General features: G+C 49.9%; 1 protein-coding gene across 14 annotated transcripts in view; it reads left to right on the forward strand.

Annotated features, from left to right (window-relative positions):
* The window catches only part of GSN (gelsolin), a 123,752-nt gene that overhangs the window by 87,041 nt on the left and 16,714 nt on the right, over positions 1-19,997 (forward strand). For 10 of the 14 annotated variants that reach the window (XM_030817732.1, XM_030817734.1, XM_030817733.1 and 7 more), the window contains 5 exons: positions 5,865-6,069; positions 6,812-6,966; positions 14,611-14,772; positions 16,265-16,414; positions 17,854-17,943. In XM_030817732.1, the coding sequence (XP_030673592.1) occupies positions 5,874-6,069; positions 6,812-6,966; positions 14,611-14,772; positions 16,265-16,414; positions 17,854-17,943 (753 nt within the window). In that variant the 5' untranslated portion in view covers positions 5,865-5,873. The other 4 variants (XM_030817727.1, XM_030817730.1, XM_030817731.1 and 1 more) reach the window with 4 other exon arrangements.

Consider the following 19,997-nt stretch of genomic DNA (forward strand, 5'->3'; position numbering starts at 1 on the left):
CGTGGGGACAGCTGCCCCAGAGACTCCTGGCTGCCAGGCTTGACTTGGGCTTGATTGATTTTGCCTGTTACCTGGAAAGGGCACTGCTGCTCCCTGCCCAGGCCAGTTGGTGCTAGGAGCTCCTGCTTGGTCTCTGCAGACAGAGCCTGGGCTCTGAAGCCAGTCAGACTTGTGTTTGAATCTTGGCAACACCTCTTTCCAGTTGAGTGACTTGAACCTCCCTGACTCTCAGTTTCCCAGGCTGGGCCCAGAGGTGAGGTGGCATGCTGCTATCAGTGACTGCGGTGCCTCCTTCCTCAAGTCAGGGGCTGTGGACTGTCTGATCCAGAAAGACCTGCAGAAGTGACTTGGTCCAATGTGCCCATTTTATAGATGGAACCCTGAAGCTCAGAGACTTGTAGGTCCTGGATTTGGTTGTACAACCAGTGTCTGGGAGTACTCAGGCTAGGAAAGAGGCCTAGAGTCAGAGCATCAGGCCCTACCCTGTATTTTGCACATGAAGACACTGAAACCCAGAAAGGTACAATGACTTGCCCAAAGTCACCAGGAAGTCAGTGTCAGAGCCAGCCCTAGCACTCGGGCCTCTTCCTTTCCACCTAGGGGTCCTTCTCTTGTACCTGAATTACCCCATTCCCTTGAACTCATACATGATCTTCCAGGCTGGAAGCAGAGTAAGACAATGTTGCCCCCATCATGGCCTCCACTCATCAGTGCCCTGTAGCAAGGGCTCCAGGGTCTGTAGTGAGGGCTCCCAGAGGACAAGGGTGGGGTCTGTTCACCAGCTCTCCCTTATATGGCAGGCAAAGCTGCAGGCCCTTTGTGATCATTAACGTGGTCCCTGGGCTGATGGTCAGTGGCCTCTGGGGCCAAGGTCAAGCCACAGCAGCCTCTCTATTAATCACCAACTATGCAGGTCAGAGTCACTGCTCCGGAAGGGGCCACTCAGCTGGGCAATTGCTGGCCCAGGTTCAGTCTGGGGGCTGGGCGGCTAAGAAAATTTCTTCCTTCTTGTTTGAATTTTCCAAATTGTCTAATGAGCAGGCATCACTATAAGCATATTTTAAAAGGGATTGTTTCTGGATTTGTGTTTTACAAAAGAACAAAACTATATTGGATATACACTTATAAAGTTTCAAACGCTACGGCAATGCTTTTACAATTTTTTCAGCTAGTATATTGAGGTATAATTTACATATCATAATGATTCACTCACTAAGTATACATATAGTTCTATGAATTTTAGTAGATTAAATTGGTTGTATAATCTTCACCATAATCTAGTGTTAGAATATTTTTATCGCCCTGAAAAGTTCCCTTCTGCCAACTGCAGTGATCTAGGCACTTCCTCTAGCCTCAGGCAGCCACGGCAATGTTTGAGGATTAAATTTTCCTCCTTCTTCCCTTTCCAGCAAATGGCCTTAACAGTTTGGTGCTTACCCTCTGATTTTTTAAGGGTTTATGCAAAAGCAGGCACCATTGTAAAAAGGAGAAGAGGAGATATACTATAGCCATTGTTGTGCAATTGCTTTCTGCACTTGGAGATCTCCCTGTGGTTATTGAGTGCCTACTATGTGCCAGGCGCAATCAGATGTAGCTCATTCTTTTTTCACAGCTGCATAGTGTCCATTGTATGGTGGCTCCATCATTTATTTAACCGGGACATTTGGGTCCTTTCCAGTTTTCTTCAAACAATGCTTCAGTGAACATCCTTGCACATACATTTTTGTGTTTGTTGGTAAGTAATTCTGTAGAAAGTCGAACTGTTGTTACATTGTGTGTTTTGAGTTTGGACAAATTTTTTATCTAGTGAGGTGAAACTGGTTTATGCTTCCATTAAGAGCCTATGGGAGCTGTGGGGTTTTTAATAATATCATCCTCCAAATGGCTAGGGGGAAGGGAGAGCTCTCTGAATTTAGGCCAGAGCTGGCCCACTGCAGGCTGGGCAGGCCCAGGCCTGGACTTGGAGCCCTGAGAAGTCAGGTATCCCTCTGGGGCCCCCCAAAGACACCGAGACAAAGTTCAGACTCTTCAGTGTGGCACAGAGGCCTCAGTGACCCCTGCTGCCGTCTGCAGCCTCCTCTGCTCTTGCTCCCTGTGTTTCATACTGGACCCCTGGTAATTCACTGGATATGGTTATGTTTGCCTGCCCTTTGCCTATGCGTCCCCTCCCCCTGGAATGTCTTTTCTTCTTAATCTCCATCCTCCCTGTCCTTCAAGGCCTGGGTCACAAGTCCCTTTCTCCATGAAGCCTTCTTATAATCTCTCCAGCCTGAGTTGTCTTCTCTGTGTTCCTTTAGCCTTTTATCTGAACCACATCCCCCCTTAGGTGGGAGCAAATTGTGGGTGGGAGAGGGCAAACTTCAGCCTCATTAGATAGAGGCTGGACTTCCGGAAGAGCTGGGAAGGGGGACCATAGTTTCTGGGGAGGGGTGGAGAACTCACATTTACCTAGCTGCTGGCCAGGCTATTTTCATACCCACAGACCGATTTAATCCTCAACTACTGTACTCATTTAGTAGATGAGAAGAATGAGACAATGAAAACATGCACAGTGGAGGTGGGAATGAAAGCCAGCTCTCCAACTCTCCAGTCCTCTTTCCTGTCACTGCATCAGGCTGCAGGGTGAAGGGGAGGTCTGGGATACAAAGAGAACTTAGAGGTGGAGCAGTTGGATTCCGCGCAGTGCTAGGAGGGAGGAGAGGGGTTGGAGGAGGTGGGAAGCAGGCCTCCTTCAGTTTGGATAGCACTTCCCCTAACCCAATGACTCTAGTGGGAGGGTGGAGGGATGGGGATGGGAAGGGAGCCTGGGAGTGAGGAGGAAAGGCAAACTCTGTCTTCCCCCAGGGGAGTCAATGAATACTACCTAAAATGGAAACCAAACAAAACAACTTCAAGAAGTAACAAGGGCTTGCTTAGAGACATGAAGGTAAACCCTGAACGATCAGCTAAAAGAGGTAGATAGCAGTGGTTGCCCCTGGGGAGAGGTAAATGTGATGGAGAGGGAACAACTGTGTACAAACATGTGACTACGTTTTGATCAAAATAAGACTTTTAAAAAACAAACACATTTTAAAAAGAAGGAAAGAAAAGTAGGAGGGGCTATCCCAGGAGCTGAGCGTTCTGCCCCGCACCTCTGAGTCCTGCTGGCTTCACCTGCCCACGGGAGCCAGGTGCCCTGCCGTACTGCGGTGCATGCTGCCTGGTGGGGGTTCTGCCCAGGCCCACTACTGCCCGAGTTCAAATCCCGGCAGCACCATTTATAAGCTGTGTGCAAGTTGCTTCACCACTCTGCGCTGTTCCCCCCTCTGTAAAATGGGTTGGCCGTTGTACCCTCTCTGAAAAGGATGTGCTGATGCCTCGGTGAAAAGCTTTCAAAAACTGTTAGTTCATGTTATTTTTTTTGCTGGAGATGTTAGGTGCGGAGAGGAGAGGGGGCTTGCGTGCGTCACAGGAGGCTCAGCTGGGCTCGCCGACGTTCGTGCCTGCGCCCACTTAGCGTGCACAGAGCTAGCGCCTGCTGTATGCCAGGCCCGGTGCTGGGTCTCCGCCCCGGAGCTGGGATGCAGGGGCTGCCGCGCCCTGTCAGGTCGATCCCGGTGGGAACCCAGATGTCTCCAAGATCCGAGACAGATCCCCGCCCCGCGCCCTCCCTGCGGGGCGGTCCCCGGCTTGGGCGGGATGGGCGGGCGGCTACTTAAGGTCGGCCACCCGAGGCCGCGGCTGCCGACTGGGTCCCCTGCCGCTGTTGCCACGATGGCTCCGCACCCCCCCGTGCCCGCGCTGCTCTGCGCGCTGTCCCTGGCGCTGTGCGCGCTGTCGCTGCCCGTCCGCGCGGCCACTGCGTCGCGGGGGGCGTCCCAGGCGGGGGCGCCCCAGGGGCGGGTGCCCGAGGCGCGGGTGAGTGCCCGGGGGGCCCCGGGGCTCCCGGAGTAACTCTCTATTGTAAGTTCTTGCAGATACAGCGCTAGGAAAAGGGGAGTAATTCAGGTCTAGAATGGAAAAACTGTTTTGTTGCTTTGTAAGTATCTCTTGCTGCTTCCGGGGCTCTGGCTCGCAGACGAGGGTGGGAGCCTCGGGGCCCTGGCTGTTCCTTCCCAGGAAGCTAACCTCACCTTGGCTGGATTTCTTTTCCCCTGTCCCCCTCTAACATCTTACCTCCTGCCTCCTGATTTCTCCTTTTCCTTCTCTGATTTCTTCTCCCCTCTGCCTCACTTCTCTCCTTCCCTCTTCTGATGTCTTCTTCCATTGACTATTCCTTGCTCTCATTTGATCTCTCTCCTTCTCCAATATTTCCTTCTTTCTTGTATGACCTCGCCTGTCTGCTTATGGTCATTACTATCATTTCTTCTCTCCTTTCTGCTGTCTTCCCTGCCCTGTCTGGTTTCGTGTTTTTCTACCCTTCTGCCTGAGTTCTTCTCCCTGCCTCGTTTCTCTGACTTCTCCCCTTGGATTTTTACTCCCACCAGATCTCTTCTCGGCCGGAGGTGACCTGCACCTGCTGATTTTTGTCCTCGACTCCAGTCTAACCCTCCTGCGCCCTCCCCGGCCCCAGCCCCAGTGCATGTGTAATAGCCTCCCCATTTTTAACCACCTCATCTCCAACAGCCTCCTGCAGACCCTGGTGCATCCTCTTCTCCTCTTCCAAGAAATGAAATTTGGGGGTGGGGTGTTGCGGGGCAGGAGGGAGGAGGCAGACAGCTCAGGAGGCCACTTGGGCTCAGCCATTTGGACCCTTCTTGGGGGTATGATGGGGATGGGTGCAGAGAGGAGAGGGGGCTCCTGTGGATCACAGGAGGCTCAGGTGGGCTCACCTCGGTTTGCGAGTGTACCCACTTAGCGTGCACAGAGCTAACGCCTGCTGTCTGCCAGGCCCCATGCTGGAAATCTTTCCACTTCCAAAGAGCAAAAGCAAACAGGCTGTGTGACCTTCGGTCAGTCCCCTCCCCTTTTTGAGCCTCAGTTTCTCTATCTGCAGATTGGGGTTGGAAAATGAGCTCTCAGAGGGCCCTTTAGTTTTAAGAGCCATTGAAGATGCTGGAAGGTAGCAAGCTGAAGCCCTGGGGACCCTTAGATTTACTATTGCCATCTGAGGGGTCTACCCATAGTCCCAGAGCTTGTGATCTTGGAGCCTGGGGCAACCCCTGCTATGCTGTTTCCTAGTTGGAGGTCCTTGGCAGAGTCCCTTCACCTCTCTGTGCCTCGGTTATCACATCCAATTGGAAATAAGAAAAGAAGGGAGGCCGGGCGCAGTGGCTCACGCCTGTAATCCCAACACTTTGGGAGGCCAAGGCAGGTGGATCACCTGAGGTCAGGAGTTCCAGACCAGCCTGACCAACTTGGCGAAACCCCGTCTCTACTAAAAATACAAAATTATCCAGGCATGGTAGCGCATGCCTGTAGTCCCAGCTACTCAGGAGGCTGAGGCAGGAGAATCACTTGAACCCAGAAGCCGGAGGTTGCAGTGAGTCGAGATTGCACCATTGCACTCCAGCCTGGACGACAGTGCGAGACTCTGTCAAAAAAAAAAAAAAAAAGAAAGAAAGAAAGAAAGAAAGAAAGAAAGAAAAGAAAGGAGCAGGGAGGTAGAGCCCTCTGTACCCTCCATCACCAGAAAAAGCTGAAGATGGGCTGAGTAGGAGGGACAGATGCTGGCCAGGGCACAGGATTTGAAGCATAAAACTCTTGCCCTGTTTGCTGACTCATTGAGACAGGGTGCTCAGAAGGGGATAGACTTGCCTGGGGCGTGGGGAGAGCAGGAGGCTCAAGTGAGATGCTCTTGGTGCTGGAAACCGCCCTCCCTCGTGCCCGGGGTCTCTCCCTGCCAGGACCCTGCCCCGCTTAGGCTCTGCCCTGTCTCATCCCAGCCCAACAGCATGGTGGTGGAACACCCCGAGTTCCTCAAGGCAGGGAAGGAGCCTGGCCTGCAGATCTGGCGTGTGGAGAAGTTCGATCTGGTGCCCGTGCCCACCAACCTTTATGGAGACTTCTTCACAGGCGACGCCTACGTCATCCTGAAGACAGTGCAGCTGAGGAACGGAAATCTGCAGTACGACCTCCACTACTGGCTGGGTGAGGCTGGCCCTGCCCAGGCCCTGCCCCAGCCCCCATTCTGAACAGTGCAGACCTTTGGGGCATGGTCCCCAGGAAGGGAACTGATTATTGAGCACCTAGTATGTGCCAGGCCCTTGACTGGTGGTTCATGCCCTGAGACTCTAGAGCCAGCCTGGCCAAGTTCACACCCCCACTCTGCCCCGACCCATGTTCTGTCCTTTGGCAAATCACTCAGTGTCCCTGTGGAGTGGACATGATGATAGCTCTGCACTACCTCACAGGAGTGTTGTGAGCGTTAAACACCTTACTGTGACACTCAGAACTGTGGGTGAATTGGAGACCCTGGACCTCTCTACAACTTCCCTGGCCCAGCTCCAGGCACTCCCAAGTTTGTCCTTGAGTCAGGAGCCCAGAGTCCCTGCCACACCTCTGCTGTGGGATGCTATAAGTTCTTCCCCCTTGCTGAGCCTCAGTTTCCTAATCTGTGAATTGATCTGATGCTCCCAGTCCTGAGTTTATGCTCAGGAGGGCTGAGAATGAACATAAGGGAATGTGACAGAGCTGGGAGGATGCTTAGAGAAAAACGAGGTCCATCGTCCCATTATACAGATGGATTAACTGAGGCTTACAGAAGGCAAGGGCTTTCTCAGCCTCTACAGCTAGGTCAGGGCAGTGCTGGGGTTCCTCCTCCTCCTCCTCTTCCCCAGGGGTCTGGGATACTTCTGGAAAGCCAGGCTCATGTTGCTCTGATGTCCCCTAGGCAATGAGTGCAGCCAGGATGAGAGTGGGGCGGCCGCCATCTTTACTGTGCAGCTGGATGACTACCTGAATGGCCGGGCCGTGCAGCACCGTGAGGTCCAGGGCTTCGAGTCGGCCACCTTCCTAGGATACTTCAAGTCTGGCCTGAAGTACAAGGTGGGTTGGGCCCCACCTTGCTTGAGCGGTAGGGACAGATGCATCAGTAACAGGGCTCACTCAGGCCCATCTATCTTTCGGCCTTGTGATGCAGTGGGCAGACCGATCAGGGGTCAGGCTTTGGAGTCAACCAACGTTGCATTTAAATCCTGGCCTCTTTCCACCTGTGTGAGCTTGGACAAACCACACTGCCTTTCTGAGCCTCTGATTCCTTATCTTAAAATGGGGAGAAGAAAATTCCCTGTAAGTTCATAGTGTTGTCTTCCTAGCCCCAACAGTGAGGAGTGGGCCAGAGGTGAAAATCCAGTTCTTGCAGGCCCCGGGGAGCTTTAGCCTAGTCCTGTTCTGGTACCCCTTAATGCCTAAGGCCTTGCCAACAGAGGGCCCCATGTGACATATTTAATAGGGCATTGCTAGTCACATCCCTCTTTCTGTTCACTAGAATCCCCTTTGAACTTGAACTCTTCAGAGTCTGGACCAAGACAGAGCTCTTTTCCCAAGCTCCTAGCCAGGTGGGGCAGAGCAAAGCCAAACTGGGAGCTCCAAGAGGCTGCACCCTAATATGCTGGTGACCTCCTGCAAGCCACTTGACCTCCTTGAGCCTCCCTTTCCTCTCTGGTTACCTAAGAGCCAGTTGTACCTGCCCTACAGGGCTGGGAGAGGATTTGGTGTGGGGGCGGCTGGGAAATGCCTTGTGTGGGGCTTGGCCATCTGGAAGGGCTATGGAACACTGTAGTTTTACAAAGCTGGGGTTTTCCTTGGTCAGGATAGAGAAGGGGATCACAGGCTTTCACAGCCAGGTGAGCCTTAATGTCAGAGTCCAAATCTCATTTTACCAGGGGAGAAGGGGAACTGAGACACAGAAAGTGTTAAGCAATTGGCCCAGAGTCACATAGCGAATTGGTGCCAGACCCAGGACTGGAACCCAGATGTTCTGACTCTTAGCATTATTTCCACTAAACCAACATACCTCTAATGACCAGGGTCCTAGGGTAGGGTCCAAGCCTGTCTGTGCTGCTGATGTGCTGTGTTGACCTTAGAGAAGTCACTGTTCCTCTCTGGACCTCAGGATCATCTATGTCAATGGAGTAGTGACCTTGTCTGCCCTGGTGAGGCACAAGAGATTGAATGATGGGAAAGCACCAATGAGATTCAGATAGCAACGGGCAGGGTGTGTCCTGGCAACCCGCAGTCCAGGGCTGGGCAGGGCTGGGCTGGATTCCCTGGAGCCCCCTGTGTGCCAGTTTCTCCTTGCACTGAGCTCCTCCTGCTGAGGTGTCCAGCTTTGCCTTCTTCCCACAGCCCTTTCTGGGGCCTTGATACCTTGCAGAAGGAGAGGTAAGAAGTTTGGGACCCAGGCCCCTGAGCTGGAGAACGACCAGGTCTTTTTGCAACTTCTGGAGCAAGAAGTGGAAAGAACACTTGCCCAGGAATCAGAGAGATTGGGATTCAGGTCGGAAGGCTACCTCCTGTAATTGCTGTGAGACTTTGGGCAAGTCTTGTATCTTTGGGTGGGTATTCTCAATCATCCTCCATTCATCATTCATTCAACAAATATTTACTGAGCCTCAATAACAGCAGCACCAGCTCATTGTTGCTACACTATGGCAGATATGGTACTGGGAATGTAGGTTGTCTCGTTTCAGCCTCACAACTGTCCTGGGAGGTAAGTAATCCCAATTCCATTTTACAGATGAGACTGGAGGCTCAGAGAGGTCACATAAGCTATATTCAAACCAGGATTGTGTTTCCTTAACTCTGCCAGGCCCTGTGATGGGTGCTGGGGTGCCCAAGTGAAGAAGGTAGGTCCCTGCCCTTGAGAGTGTCCTGAGGAGTTGGGGAGACTGGCAGGCTCACAAAGAGTTAATCTATTGCCTCCAGGTGGGGTGACGTGGGATCCCAGGGAGTGCTCAGCTCTGAGAGGGGTTCAGGGATGAGATAGATGAGTAGGTGTTTGCTAATCTATATTGTCCTAGTCACCGTTTCTTAGGGCATAACCTGACAGTCTAACATGGTTACAAATATGAGAGTTCTCATATACACAGGAAGGGTGATTTTCCAGGTCAGAGAATGTTGCAGAGCAGGTCATAGGCTCCCCGGATTTTTAGGAATAAACAAGGATGATAAGAACCATTACTGTGTGTTAAGCCTTGACTACAAGATCTCATTTAATTCTCACTGTAGCCTTTAGGGTGGATGGTAATGCTCCATTTCATAGATGAGGAAGCTGAGGCTCAGAGGAGCAAACTAACTTGCCTAAGTTCACACAGCTAGTAAAAGTTGCTTATCATTGAATACTTATCTATTACTTCCTGTGTGTCAGGGACTCTTCTGGGTGCTTTACTCATTTAACTCATTTTACCCTAACAGGTAGGGTATCTGTTAGCACCATTTTATAAATGAGGCTACTAAGGCACAGAGATGTTAAGCAACTTTTCCAAGGTCACACAGCTAGTAAGTGATTGGACTGGTGTGCAAACCCAGGTGTGAAGGGCCTAGCACAGACCTGGTTCAGAGTAGACATTTGAAGGCTCCCTGATCTTTGATCCTAGCTCGGATATGGCCTGGGATCTACTTGGATAGCTAGGTTCCCTGGCCCCCCGATGATTTTCCAGGATGTTCTTGGATCACACTCGAGGAAAGCTCCAGCTGGGCCCAGATTTGGGGCTTCCGTCCTGAAAGGCGCTGGCTCCTGGTGCGAATGGGAGGCCCAGGGCTGGTCCTGTTTACCACCTTCTGCAAGTCCTCAGGCTGCCCCCGCACTTGGCAGGTCCAGCCCAAGGTTCTCGCCCCGGCGCCCTCATCAATTATAGATCCTGGAGGAGCAGGGCTTGTTACGCAAGACTTGTTCCTGTGAAAGCCTCTTCCTCTGAGCCAATTCTGTCCTCGGAGTGTGAGAAGGGGCAGGGAGGGGACAGTGAGCCACTAGAAAGGGCTGACATGGGGCTTGGCCCTCTTGTTCTATGACCCCCAAGTCCTTAGATCACTGCCCTGCAAGAGAGTTCAGAATCCCTGATTCCCCGCCCCTCCTCCTCCCACTCTGCAGACCCCCATTTTTGGACTGAATCCTGGAGACCCCCTGGGGCTGGGTTATTTGAAACCCATTGTTCAAATGGAATCTGGGCTAGGCAGAGGCCTAGGAGCCCTTGGACCTGAGGAGCACAATTGGGAACCCATAGAATCACTGGAACCTTTCTGTCCTCCCTCCCTCCTATTCCTTAGAGAAGGAGCTCTGAGTTTAGAGGGTGGAGGGGCACAAGCCCAATCAATTCATTTTTCTTTGTTTTAGAAACAGTTTAACTTTTGTTTTCATGTAAATCTTCATTGCTTCTTTTCCCCCTTCTTCTGACTACAAGAGTAATATAAGCTTATTGTAAAATGTCAAATATTATAGAAATATAGGTTCTAGAAAATAAAAGCCCTCCCATCATGATTCTCCCCTTGGAGATATAAATCGTATAGTGGCTAATTTCTTTCTGTCTCTCTGAATGTATATAGGTAGACAGACACACATATATGTAATCACTTTAATTTGGAAAGTGGCTTTTAAAACAATTAATCCTGTAGAATTTTGTTCAAATAATTTGATGCCACTCTTGCCCACCTAATGATTAGACCATAGAAAGCAACAATCAATGCTAAAGATTATAGTCAAAAACAGGAAAAGCTTCAAAAAACTTCTTTCCCCTGCCCTTGTAGATCCGCTAATGTCTTCTAAGAACTTGCTTTAATTTATTTTTGTTAATTAATCTTTCCAATTCTAATTTCCTAGACCAGTAAAATTAGAGGAGTTAATTAATCAGGAAGCTCATGGCTGCAATAATTCAACATCAAGAATTATTTTATAAGGCCGGATGCGGTGGCTCATGCTTGTAATCCCAACACTTTGGGAGGCCGAGATGGGTGTATCATTTGAGGTCAGGAGTTTGAGACCAGCCTGGCCAACATGGTGAAACCCCGTCTCTACTAAAAATACAAAAATTAGCTGGGTGTGGTGGTGGGTGCCTGTAATCCCAGCGACTTAGGAGGCTGAGGCAGGAGAATCGCTTGAATCCGGGAGGCAGAGGTTGCAGTGAGCCGAGATCGTGCCACTGCACTCCAGCCTGGGCGATGGAACGAGACTCAGTCTCAAAAAAAAAAAAGAATTATTTTATAAATAAATACAGAGAATTTTTAAGAAGTGAGATTTATGACATGAAGCAACCCTTTTCCTTTTTAAAAAATAGGGTAAAGATTTTAATAACAAAAATTAAAGGCATATTTCAACAAGTAAAATATTTAGAGGGGTAAAAATTTTTTCTTTCCTCCCATTTCCTTATCTCCGAGCAATCAATAGAAACAGTTAGTGAGTCCTTCTAGCACCTTTTGGAAAAGGTTTGCACAGCCACTCTCTCATTATGTCCAGCTGAATGAAGTCCCCTGGTCAGGAGTTCCTAGGCTGACAGTTGAATGAGGCTGGGTCCCTGGAAGGGAGATCTTGGGGACAGAACCCAGCACTGCCGCCCAGCACTGGGCTCTGGACACAATGCTTAATCTCTTTGAATCTCGGTTTCCTTGCCTTTGAAGTGGGATAATTAGTAATAGTTCCTGCATCAGGGGCTTGTTGTTAGGACTTCATTGCACGCACTTAAAGCAGGTGCCCCAGCTTTGGCAAAGCTCTGTAAGTGGCAGCCACTGTGCTTGTTTCAGGGAAGCACAGCTGAGCACAGGTGAGCGCAGGGTGTTGCATTTTCTTCCCTGGCTGCTCTTCCTCACTTGCTCTGCACAGGCTTGGTTACATCACTCTCAGAACCCTCCTGTCTTTCTGCGCTTCCCCTGCATTGCCCTGACCTATGTCCTTTGCACTCTGCCTGGCTCTCCAATCCCAGGCCTCACGGCCATCCAGCCCCCAGGCCCCCTCAGCTGTGACTGCAGTTGTGAGTGATGCTGGTTGGTCCCTCACCCCAGAGGCCCAACTCACTCCTTCCTGGTGATGGAAAAAGTTACTGTCTTACTTCCGTTTTGGGCAGCAAATTCAGGAGTAGAAGTCACAGTCTTACCACTTGCTCCACACCGAGGTCAGTCATAGCATGGCCAACCCACAGCACCCTTGGAGGGGCCCTGGAAGCAGGGTAGAAAGACAGGTTGTCAGCTCTATGAGCACTGGCCGCCCTGCTAGGCCCAAGGAACTCTTGAAAGGCCTTAGCTGAGACCAAGAAGGGATACCAGGGGGTCCTCCAGCCACTGGCAACCTAAAAACATCCATTACTTGAAAGAGGGCTCTGAATAGTGGCTTGTTCCTGCCTCCCATCCTAGATGACTGAGTGATCTTTGCTCTAAGAAAACCTGATTTTGGCTGGCACAGTGGCTCATGCCTGTAATTCCAGCACTTTGGGAGGCCAAGGTGGGAGGATCACATGATGCCAGGAGTTCGAGACCAGCCTGGCCAACATGGTGAAACTTTGTCTCTACAAAAAATACAAAACTTAGCTGGGCATGGTGGTGCACATCTGTAATCATAGCTACTCGGGAGGCTGAGGCACAAGTATCACTGGAACCCAGGAGGTGGAGGCTGCAGTGAATTGAGATTACACCACTGCACTCCAGCCTGGGCAACAGAGTGAGAAAACCTGATATTGAGAGAAGAATGTGGATCTTACAGATTCAGACATGCCTGGGTTTGAATTCTAGCTCCACCACCTACCATCTGTATGATCTTGGGCAAGTCCTGTCACCTGTGGGCCCCATTTTGCACATCCGTGCGATGGAGCAATGACGCCTCCCTTGCAGGCGATGCGCGAAGAATGCCCGGCACAGTGGGCATTGTCATTTCACAAACACATATACTGCTGACTATGGGAAGACATAGCAGGAGCCCAGTATACACGGACTGCCTTTGCGCCTTGCCCTCCTGGAGTGTGTGCGGCTAGAATTAGACTTAGCACAGTGAGCTGAGGGGCCCTGGATGGGGTGGCTGCATTGCTGGCCTGAGTGGAAGCCCTCTGCTTCCACCCCCATGTGTCTCCGGAGCAGGGAGACGAGCACCTGACTGGGAGGAGGAAACAAGGTTTCCAGCCTTGGCGTGGCCACACACTTGCTGGGTGCCCTTGAGTAAGTCACTTCACTTCTCTGGGCTTCAGTTTACCGTGGGTAAAGTGGGGTGCTGTAGAAGGACCTTTCCAACCCTGATTTGACAACTCTGGGTCGTGGAGCTGGGGACTGCTCACAGGACAGCCCAGCTGACTTTCCTTGGCTTGCTCCTGAGTGAGAGCAGTTGTGACCGCAGCAGGGAAGCTCTCCTGAACGCCCTGCTCTGGGATGCAGTAATGATTACAGAGGGTTGGGGAGCAGGAGCTTGTGCCTCCACTTCAGAAAGGAGAGGCCTGAGGCTTGGAAAGGGCAAGTGACTTACCCAAAGCCATCCAGCATTGTTGTGGTGGGGCACCTGTCCCTTACCCATAGCTGCTCTGAAGGGACTGCTGGGTGGGAGTTGCTGCGGTACCGTAGGGGAAAGCAGAAGGGTGGCATGGGCTGGAACAATCCAGAAAGACTTCCCAGAGAGCCTTGAAGGATGAGAAAGATTTAGATTAGTACCTCTCAAAGTGGCTTTTGCAAAATACTCAAGCTGGAGGCAGGATATGGTGAAGAAAAGTGGTTCTTGGGCTGGGTTCAGTGACTTGCTCCTGTAATCCCAGCGCCCAAGGATCTCTTGAGGCCAGGAGTTCAAGACCAGCTTAAGCAGCATAGTGAGACCCCATGTCTACAATAAAATAAAATAAGTAAGCTGGGCACAGTGACTCATGCCTGTAGTCTTAGCCACTCGAGAGGCTGAGATGGGAGGATCATTCAAGTCCAGGAGTTTGAGGTTACAGTGAGCTGTGATTATACCAGTGCACTCCAGCCTGGGACAGAGTGAGACCCTGTTGAAAGGAAGGAAGAGAGAGAGAGAGAGAGAGAGAGGGAGGAAGGAAGGAGAGAAAGAAAAGAGAAAGAGAGAGAGGAAGGAAGGAAGGAAAGGAAAGAAAGAGGGAAAGAGAATGAAAGAAAGAAAAAAAGAAAGAAAAAAGAGGGAAAGGAAGAAAAGCAGTTCTTGGTTCAGTAAGATAGGGAAATGCTGTATAAAACAAAAGGCAAGCAGGTGTATTCACCCTAGGATTTGATAGAGCCTTTATTATGCACATGCGCATTGTATAACAGTCAGGGAGGGCGAGTGAGAAGCATTCCCTATGCTTATTTGACCGTGGAACTCTTTCCTTGCAGAATGTCTTAGGGGACTAGCGTGCCTTTGGGAAATGCTGGTTTTGAGGAAGGAATTGTTGCAGTTTTTTTGATTTAGAAAGTGGCTGCAGGGGTCCTTGTTAGTGGAATATGGGATTCAAAGGGGTGGCAGAAAGATGCAGTGGGCAGGGAATCTCTCACTTCTTAGCTGTGTGGCCTTGGGCAAATTTTATTCCTTTCCTAAACCTCAGTTTCCTACTCTGAAATGGGCATAAGAATGTTCCAGTCTCAAACAAGATAATGGGTATGAAAGTCCTGAGTTAATTGAGAATCACTGTGTTGCTGGAAAGCCACTGGTCTACAAGCCAGAATTTCCTTTACCTCAATTCTATCCCCTTCTTCCATATCTGCTTCCCTGGGGCTAATGCTGTCTCTTTGGCCCCACAGAAAGGAGGTGTGGCATCGGGATTCAAGCATGTGGTACCCAACGAGGTGGTGGTGCAGAGACTCTTCCAGGTCAAAGGGCGGCGTGTGGTCCGTGCCACCGAGGTACCTGTGTCCTGGGAGAGCTTCAACAATGGTGACTGCTTCATCCTGGACCTGGGCAACGTGAGTCCTGCTTTCCTCTTTCCCAGGAGCCACTGAGGTGCTCCTGGTCTGACCAGGGACTTGGGTGCATCCATGCAAACAAATGCATAGACACAGATGGGCAAACCACAGGGACCAGCATTGTTCATGTACAGATATGTCTGTATGCAAAGACTCCCACAAATGTAGACTCAAGCACCCACCATAGGTATAGTGCGTACTTGGACTTTGATTGACATATAGACTTCCTGGCACCTTCTGTTCATAGGTACATCTTGTGTCCTTTTTCACATGCTTATAAATACGTAACAGTCATGGGCAAACACTCTGGGCTTTTGCCCAGCACATGTGCACCATCATGAATGCCCACACATGTATACTCAGGTATGTTGTTTAAGGTCCCGCATGTGTATGTCACACAAGTAGTTGCACATGCCCATGATCTATGACAACGTGTGTGGGATGCCCTTACCCAGGCCCACCTTATAGATGTGTGATGCTTTGTACACACTCGTCTCACAAATCCCTGTGAGCGCAGACCTGCAAATGGACACGGCCCTTCTACCCCAAAGCTCATATTCTTATACACCTGTGATATAATATCCGTGCAAACATGAGCACACACTGATTTAGTGTAAGCTTTTTACTAAAGCATCATAGGCATACAGAGGAGTGTGTGAATCCTGAGTGTACAGCTTGATGGATTACACAGAGCGAACACACTCACGTAACACTGGATCATGAAGCGGAACCTCACCAGCCCCTAGAAGGCCCCTTTTGCCCCCTTTCGGTGCCCTCACCCCAAGGGCAAACATCATCCTGAACTTTCTCAACAGCATAGATGAGTTTTGCCTGTTTCTGAACTTTATAGACACGGAACCTTGTTCTTTTATGTCTGACCTTTTGCTCAACATTACATTTCTGAGATGCATCTGTATTGTTGCATTTAGTTGTAGATCGTTCATTTGCCTTGCTGTGGAAGATTCAGTTGTGTGGGTGTACCACGATTTATGTATCCTTTATGTTGTTGATGGGCACTTGAGGTGGCTTCTGGTTTGGGGCTATTACAGACAGTGCTACTCTGAACATTCTCGCACAAGTCTTTTGGTGGACATACGAACGTACTTCTGTCAGGTATATTCCTAGAAGGAGGATTGCTGGGTCATAAGGAAATAGGTATATTTGGCTTAATGGCTAAGGCCAAATGGTTTTCCAAAATGATTGTGCCAATTTATATTCCCTTCAGCAGGCAAACATTTTTGCACACATTCTAGATGTAGTTGTACCTGTGAAAAAATTCATATCCTCAGACATGCACTCCCATCCCCTGGTGTGTGCAGATCACACTTAATTGTACGTAAATAATGCACGTGTGCAGACTGTGCCAGCCTTCACCTGGGCAAGTGCAGAACAGGGTGAGCCTGCACACCACACGCCACACTCCCCAAGCCCTGTCACTGGGCGGGGCTTATAGGAAGGCGGGGCACTGACTTCCCGGGTCTCTGTCTTCCAGGACATCCACCAGTGGTGTGGATCCAACAGCAATCGGTTTGAAAAACTGAAGGCCACGCAGGTGTCCAAGGGCATCAGGGACAATGAGCGGAGTGGCCGGGCCCGAGTGCACGTGTCTGAGGAGGGCGCTGAGCCCGAGGCGATGCTCCAGGTGCCTGTGGGGTGCGCAGTGGGGTGGGCATGGGGACACGCTGCTCATGACTTTCTTCTGTTCGGTAGGCAATTTGAGGTGAATTTGAGGAAAAAAAAAAACCTTCCGCTCTACCCTGCCTTTTTATTTTTAAAATACTTTTTTATTTTAATTTTTGAGACGGGATCTTATTCATTGTTGCCTGAGCTGGAGTGCAGGGGCACGATCACAGCTCACTGCAGCCTTGACCTCCTGGGCTCAAGTGATCCTTCTGCCTCAGCCTCCCGAGTAGCTGGGACCACAGGCGAGTGCTACCAAGCCAGGCTAATTTTTGAATTTTTTGTAGGAATGAGGTCTTGCCATGTTGCTCAGGCTGGTCTCCAACTTCTGGGCTCAAGTCATCCACCTGCCTAAACCTCCCCAAATGCTGGGATTACAAGCATGAGTCACCATGCTGGCCCTGCCTCACTTTTGGGGCTGTTTTTCCATCAAACCTGATCACTTTAGGGAGCAAGGGAGATCAGTTTCCTGCACAACTCCCAGACTCCCCTGAGAGGTGGGACTGGAACCCAAGGCTGTGCTGGGCGTGTGAGCCGCCTTCTCCAGTGGGGAGGGCCAGGTCCTCTGCAGAGCTAAGGAGAGTGGTCTCTTAGCATCCCCAGAGGGCCAGCTTTGTGCTAGAATAAGGTCAGAAAGAGACCACTGAGCCCCAATCCCCTCTTTTCTCTTCTGACTATCCCTGGTAGTTTTTGGCCCATTTAATCACATGATGGGATTGCCAGCCATTGTGCTTTGAGGACATATCAATAGAGGCAAGATTCACCAGAAAAAGGAGGAGACCATGAGCTCTGCTCCATGCCACTTGGTTCCTGCTTCTCTGGGGGCATCCAATTCCAGCTTTTGGAGAGAGCAGAAGGGTGATTATTATTATAGGAAGGGACCTGGACAGCAACCATGGCTTGAGAGGGACAGTGGGAGTGAAAATAGGCTCTGAAGCCACAGGGATGGAGGTTCAGAGTCTGGCTTAGCCACCTAATAGCTGTGTGAGTAGGTGACTTCATCTCTCTGGACCTCAGATTCCTCTTCTGTAAAATGAGAGTGATAGTCTGTGCCTCCTGGCCTGGGTGCAAGGATGCAGTGAGATCTTTTAAAGGTAGGCGGTAGAAGGTGTTCAATAGCTGTAGTTATCACAATTAGCCAGTAGACGAAATATCTGAAGAGCTGTCTGGAGGCAGAGAAGCAGGAGTGTTCTCCTGAAGGTTCTGAGTCAGGGAGACAAGGTGGAAGGGACCTCTGATGGACAGATCTGGACATGTGAGCAGATGCAGGATGTCTCTGGAGGAGGTCAGACTCCATGGGGAGGGTCACAGTGGATGCCGTTGTGATCCTTGCCTGCCTGGGAGCTCTCTCAGGAGCCTGGCCCCTCCCTCACAGCCACCCTTCCTCTCTATCTCCTACAGGTGCTGGGACCCAAGCCGGCTCTGCCTGCAGGTACCGAGGACACCGCCAAGGAGGATGCAGCCAACCGCAAGCTGGCCAAACTCTACAAGGTGAGCACCAGATGCACTGTCTGCCGGGGCATGGGGTCAGGACAGGGAGGTGGAAGACCTGGTCTTCCCCACTCCATTGCTGTGGGACCTTGAGCAAAGCACCCCTTTGGAGGAGGGCCTCAGCTTTCTTACATCTCCAGTGGACGCTCATGTACTTCCTTTGCTTTCCTGCACTAGGAGCATGTGATCAACTCTGGACACATCTGTGTCACGCTCATACATGAGGTCTCTCTTTCTGAGTGTCAGTGTCCTAGTCTGTAAAGTGGGAAGAAGAGCAGAATGGTCGACTTTGCAGGATTTCTGGGAGTCCACAGATAAAATGGATGTGAAAACAGCTTAGAAAATACTTGGGGGAATACTACAGAAATGGTGTGTTTGTGGGGAGGTTGGGGGTGTGGGTTACAGTTAATGACTTTATTTATGATTTCTTTCTTGTGATTTTCACAACTGAATTGAGGCTTAGCTCCAGCTAGGGAACTCTGTTGGCTGAGCTCTGGGAGAAAGCTCAATCATACTTACGCTGTGCCCCAAGTATTTTCAGTAAAACAACAAAATGGGGATGTTGATTCTCACCACTGCCAAAGAACTACTACATTACTGATTTTTTTCTGATTATGAAGTAATACATGTTTATTGTAAAAAAAAAAAAAGAACAGTATTCAAAATATAAAAAGAAAATAAAAGTCCGTGCAATTTCACTAGTTTAAAAAACCAGTATTATTTTTAAAATGTGTTTTAATTACAAAAATGACAATACCCAGTTAAAAAATCAGCCTCTCCTCCTCACGAGAGAACACATCTTTGTTCAGCCACAGCTTTCTGTGCCTAGTTACTTTTCCATTTCCATCTTATTATTTTATTTTGAGATAGGGTCTTGCTCTGTCACCCAGGCTGCAGTACAACAGCACAATCACAGCTCACTGCAACCTCTGCCTACCGGGCTCAAGCGATCTCTTGCCTCAGCCTCCTAAGTAGCTGGGACTACAGATGTACGCCACCACGCCCAGCTAACTTTTGTATTTTTTGTAGAGACAAGGTTTCGCCATGTTGCCCAGGCTGGTCTCAAACTCCTGGGCTCATGTGATCTGCCCACCTCAGCCTCCCAAAGTGCTGGGATTACAGACCTGAGCCAACGCTCCCCACCATTTCTATTTTATGTAACTGGATCCAAACTATTCTTGCTGTTGTGTGGTCTTTTTTCCACTCAACATGGTCAGGAATATCTTTCTATAATAAATCTCAACACAACCCTTTATAACAGCTGTATAGTATTTTATTTTATGAATGTAAGAATTTAAGCAAATCCTAATTGATGGACATTAGGATGTTCCACCTTTTCCAATTGCAGACAGTCCCTCTTGGTGCACTTGTGCTAAGTACAGCATAGTCGGTCACAGGCCGAAGAATGAGTCAGTGGTTGAAAATACTGGTTCTGGGCCAGGCATGGTGGCTCACCCCTGTAATCCCAGCACTTTGAGAGGCCGAGGTGGGCGGATCACCTGAGGTCGGGAGTTTGAGACCAGCCTGGCCAATATGGTGAAACACCGTCTCTACTAAAAATACAAAATATTAGCCAGGCGTGGTGGCAGGTGCCTCTAATCCTAGCTCTCCTCCTAAGGGAGGAGAATCACTTGAACCTGGGAGGTGGAGGTTGCAGTGAGCCGAGATCGCGCCATTGCACTCCGGCCTGGGCGACAAAAGCGAGACTCTATCTCAAAAAATAATAATAATAATAAATAAAATAAAATAAAAATACTGGTTTTGGAGTCAGGAGTCAGACTACCTGTGTTTGAATTCCAGGTCAGCTATTTCTAGCTGTGCAAGTTCCTTAACCACTCTGTGCCTTGGTTTCCTTGTGAGTGAGACAGGGATAGCAACAGAACTATCATATGCAAGGATTAAAGGGGTTCTATAATTATATAAGTTATAGAAATTGCTTAGGACAGTGACTGGCACAGAGTAGTAAGTACTCAATTCATGTAGAATAATTATTATTTAAAGGACTGGTACCTCACAGTCAACTGTACTCTGGAAGAGCTCCCAAGTTACTGTCA

The sequence above is a fragment of the Nomascus leucogenys genome, chromosome 8, assembly GCF_006542625.1.
Source record: "Nomascus leucogenys isolate Asia chromosome 8, Asia_NLE_v1, whole genome shotgun sequence".
In the NCBI taxonomy this organism is placed as follows: Eukaryota; Metazoa; Chordata; class Mammalia; order Primates; family Hylobatidae; genus Nomascus; species Nomascus leucogenys.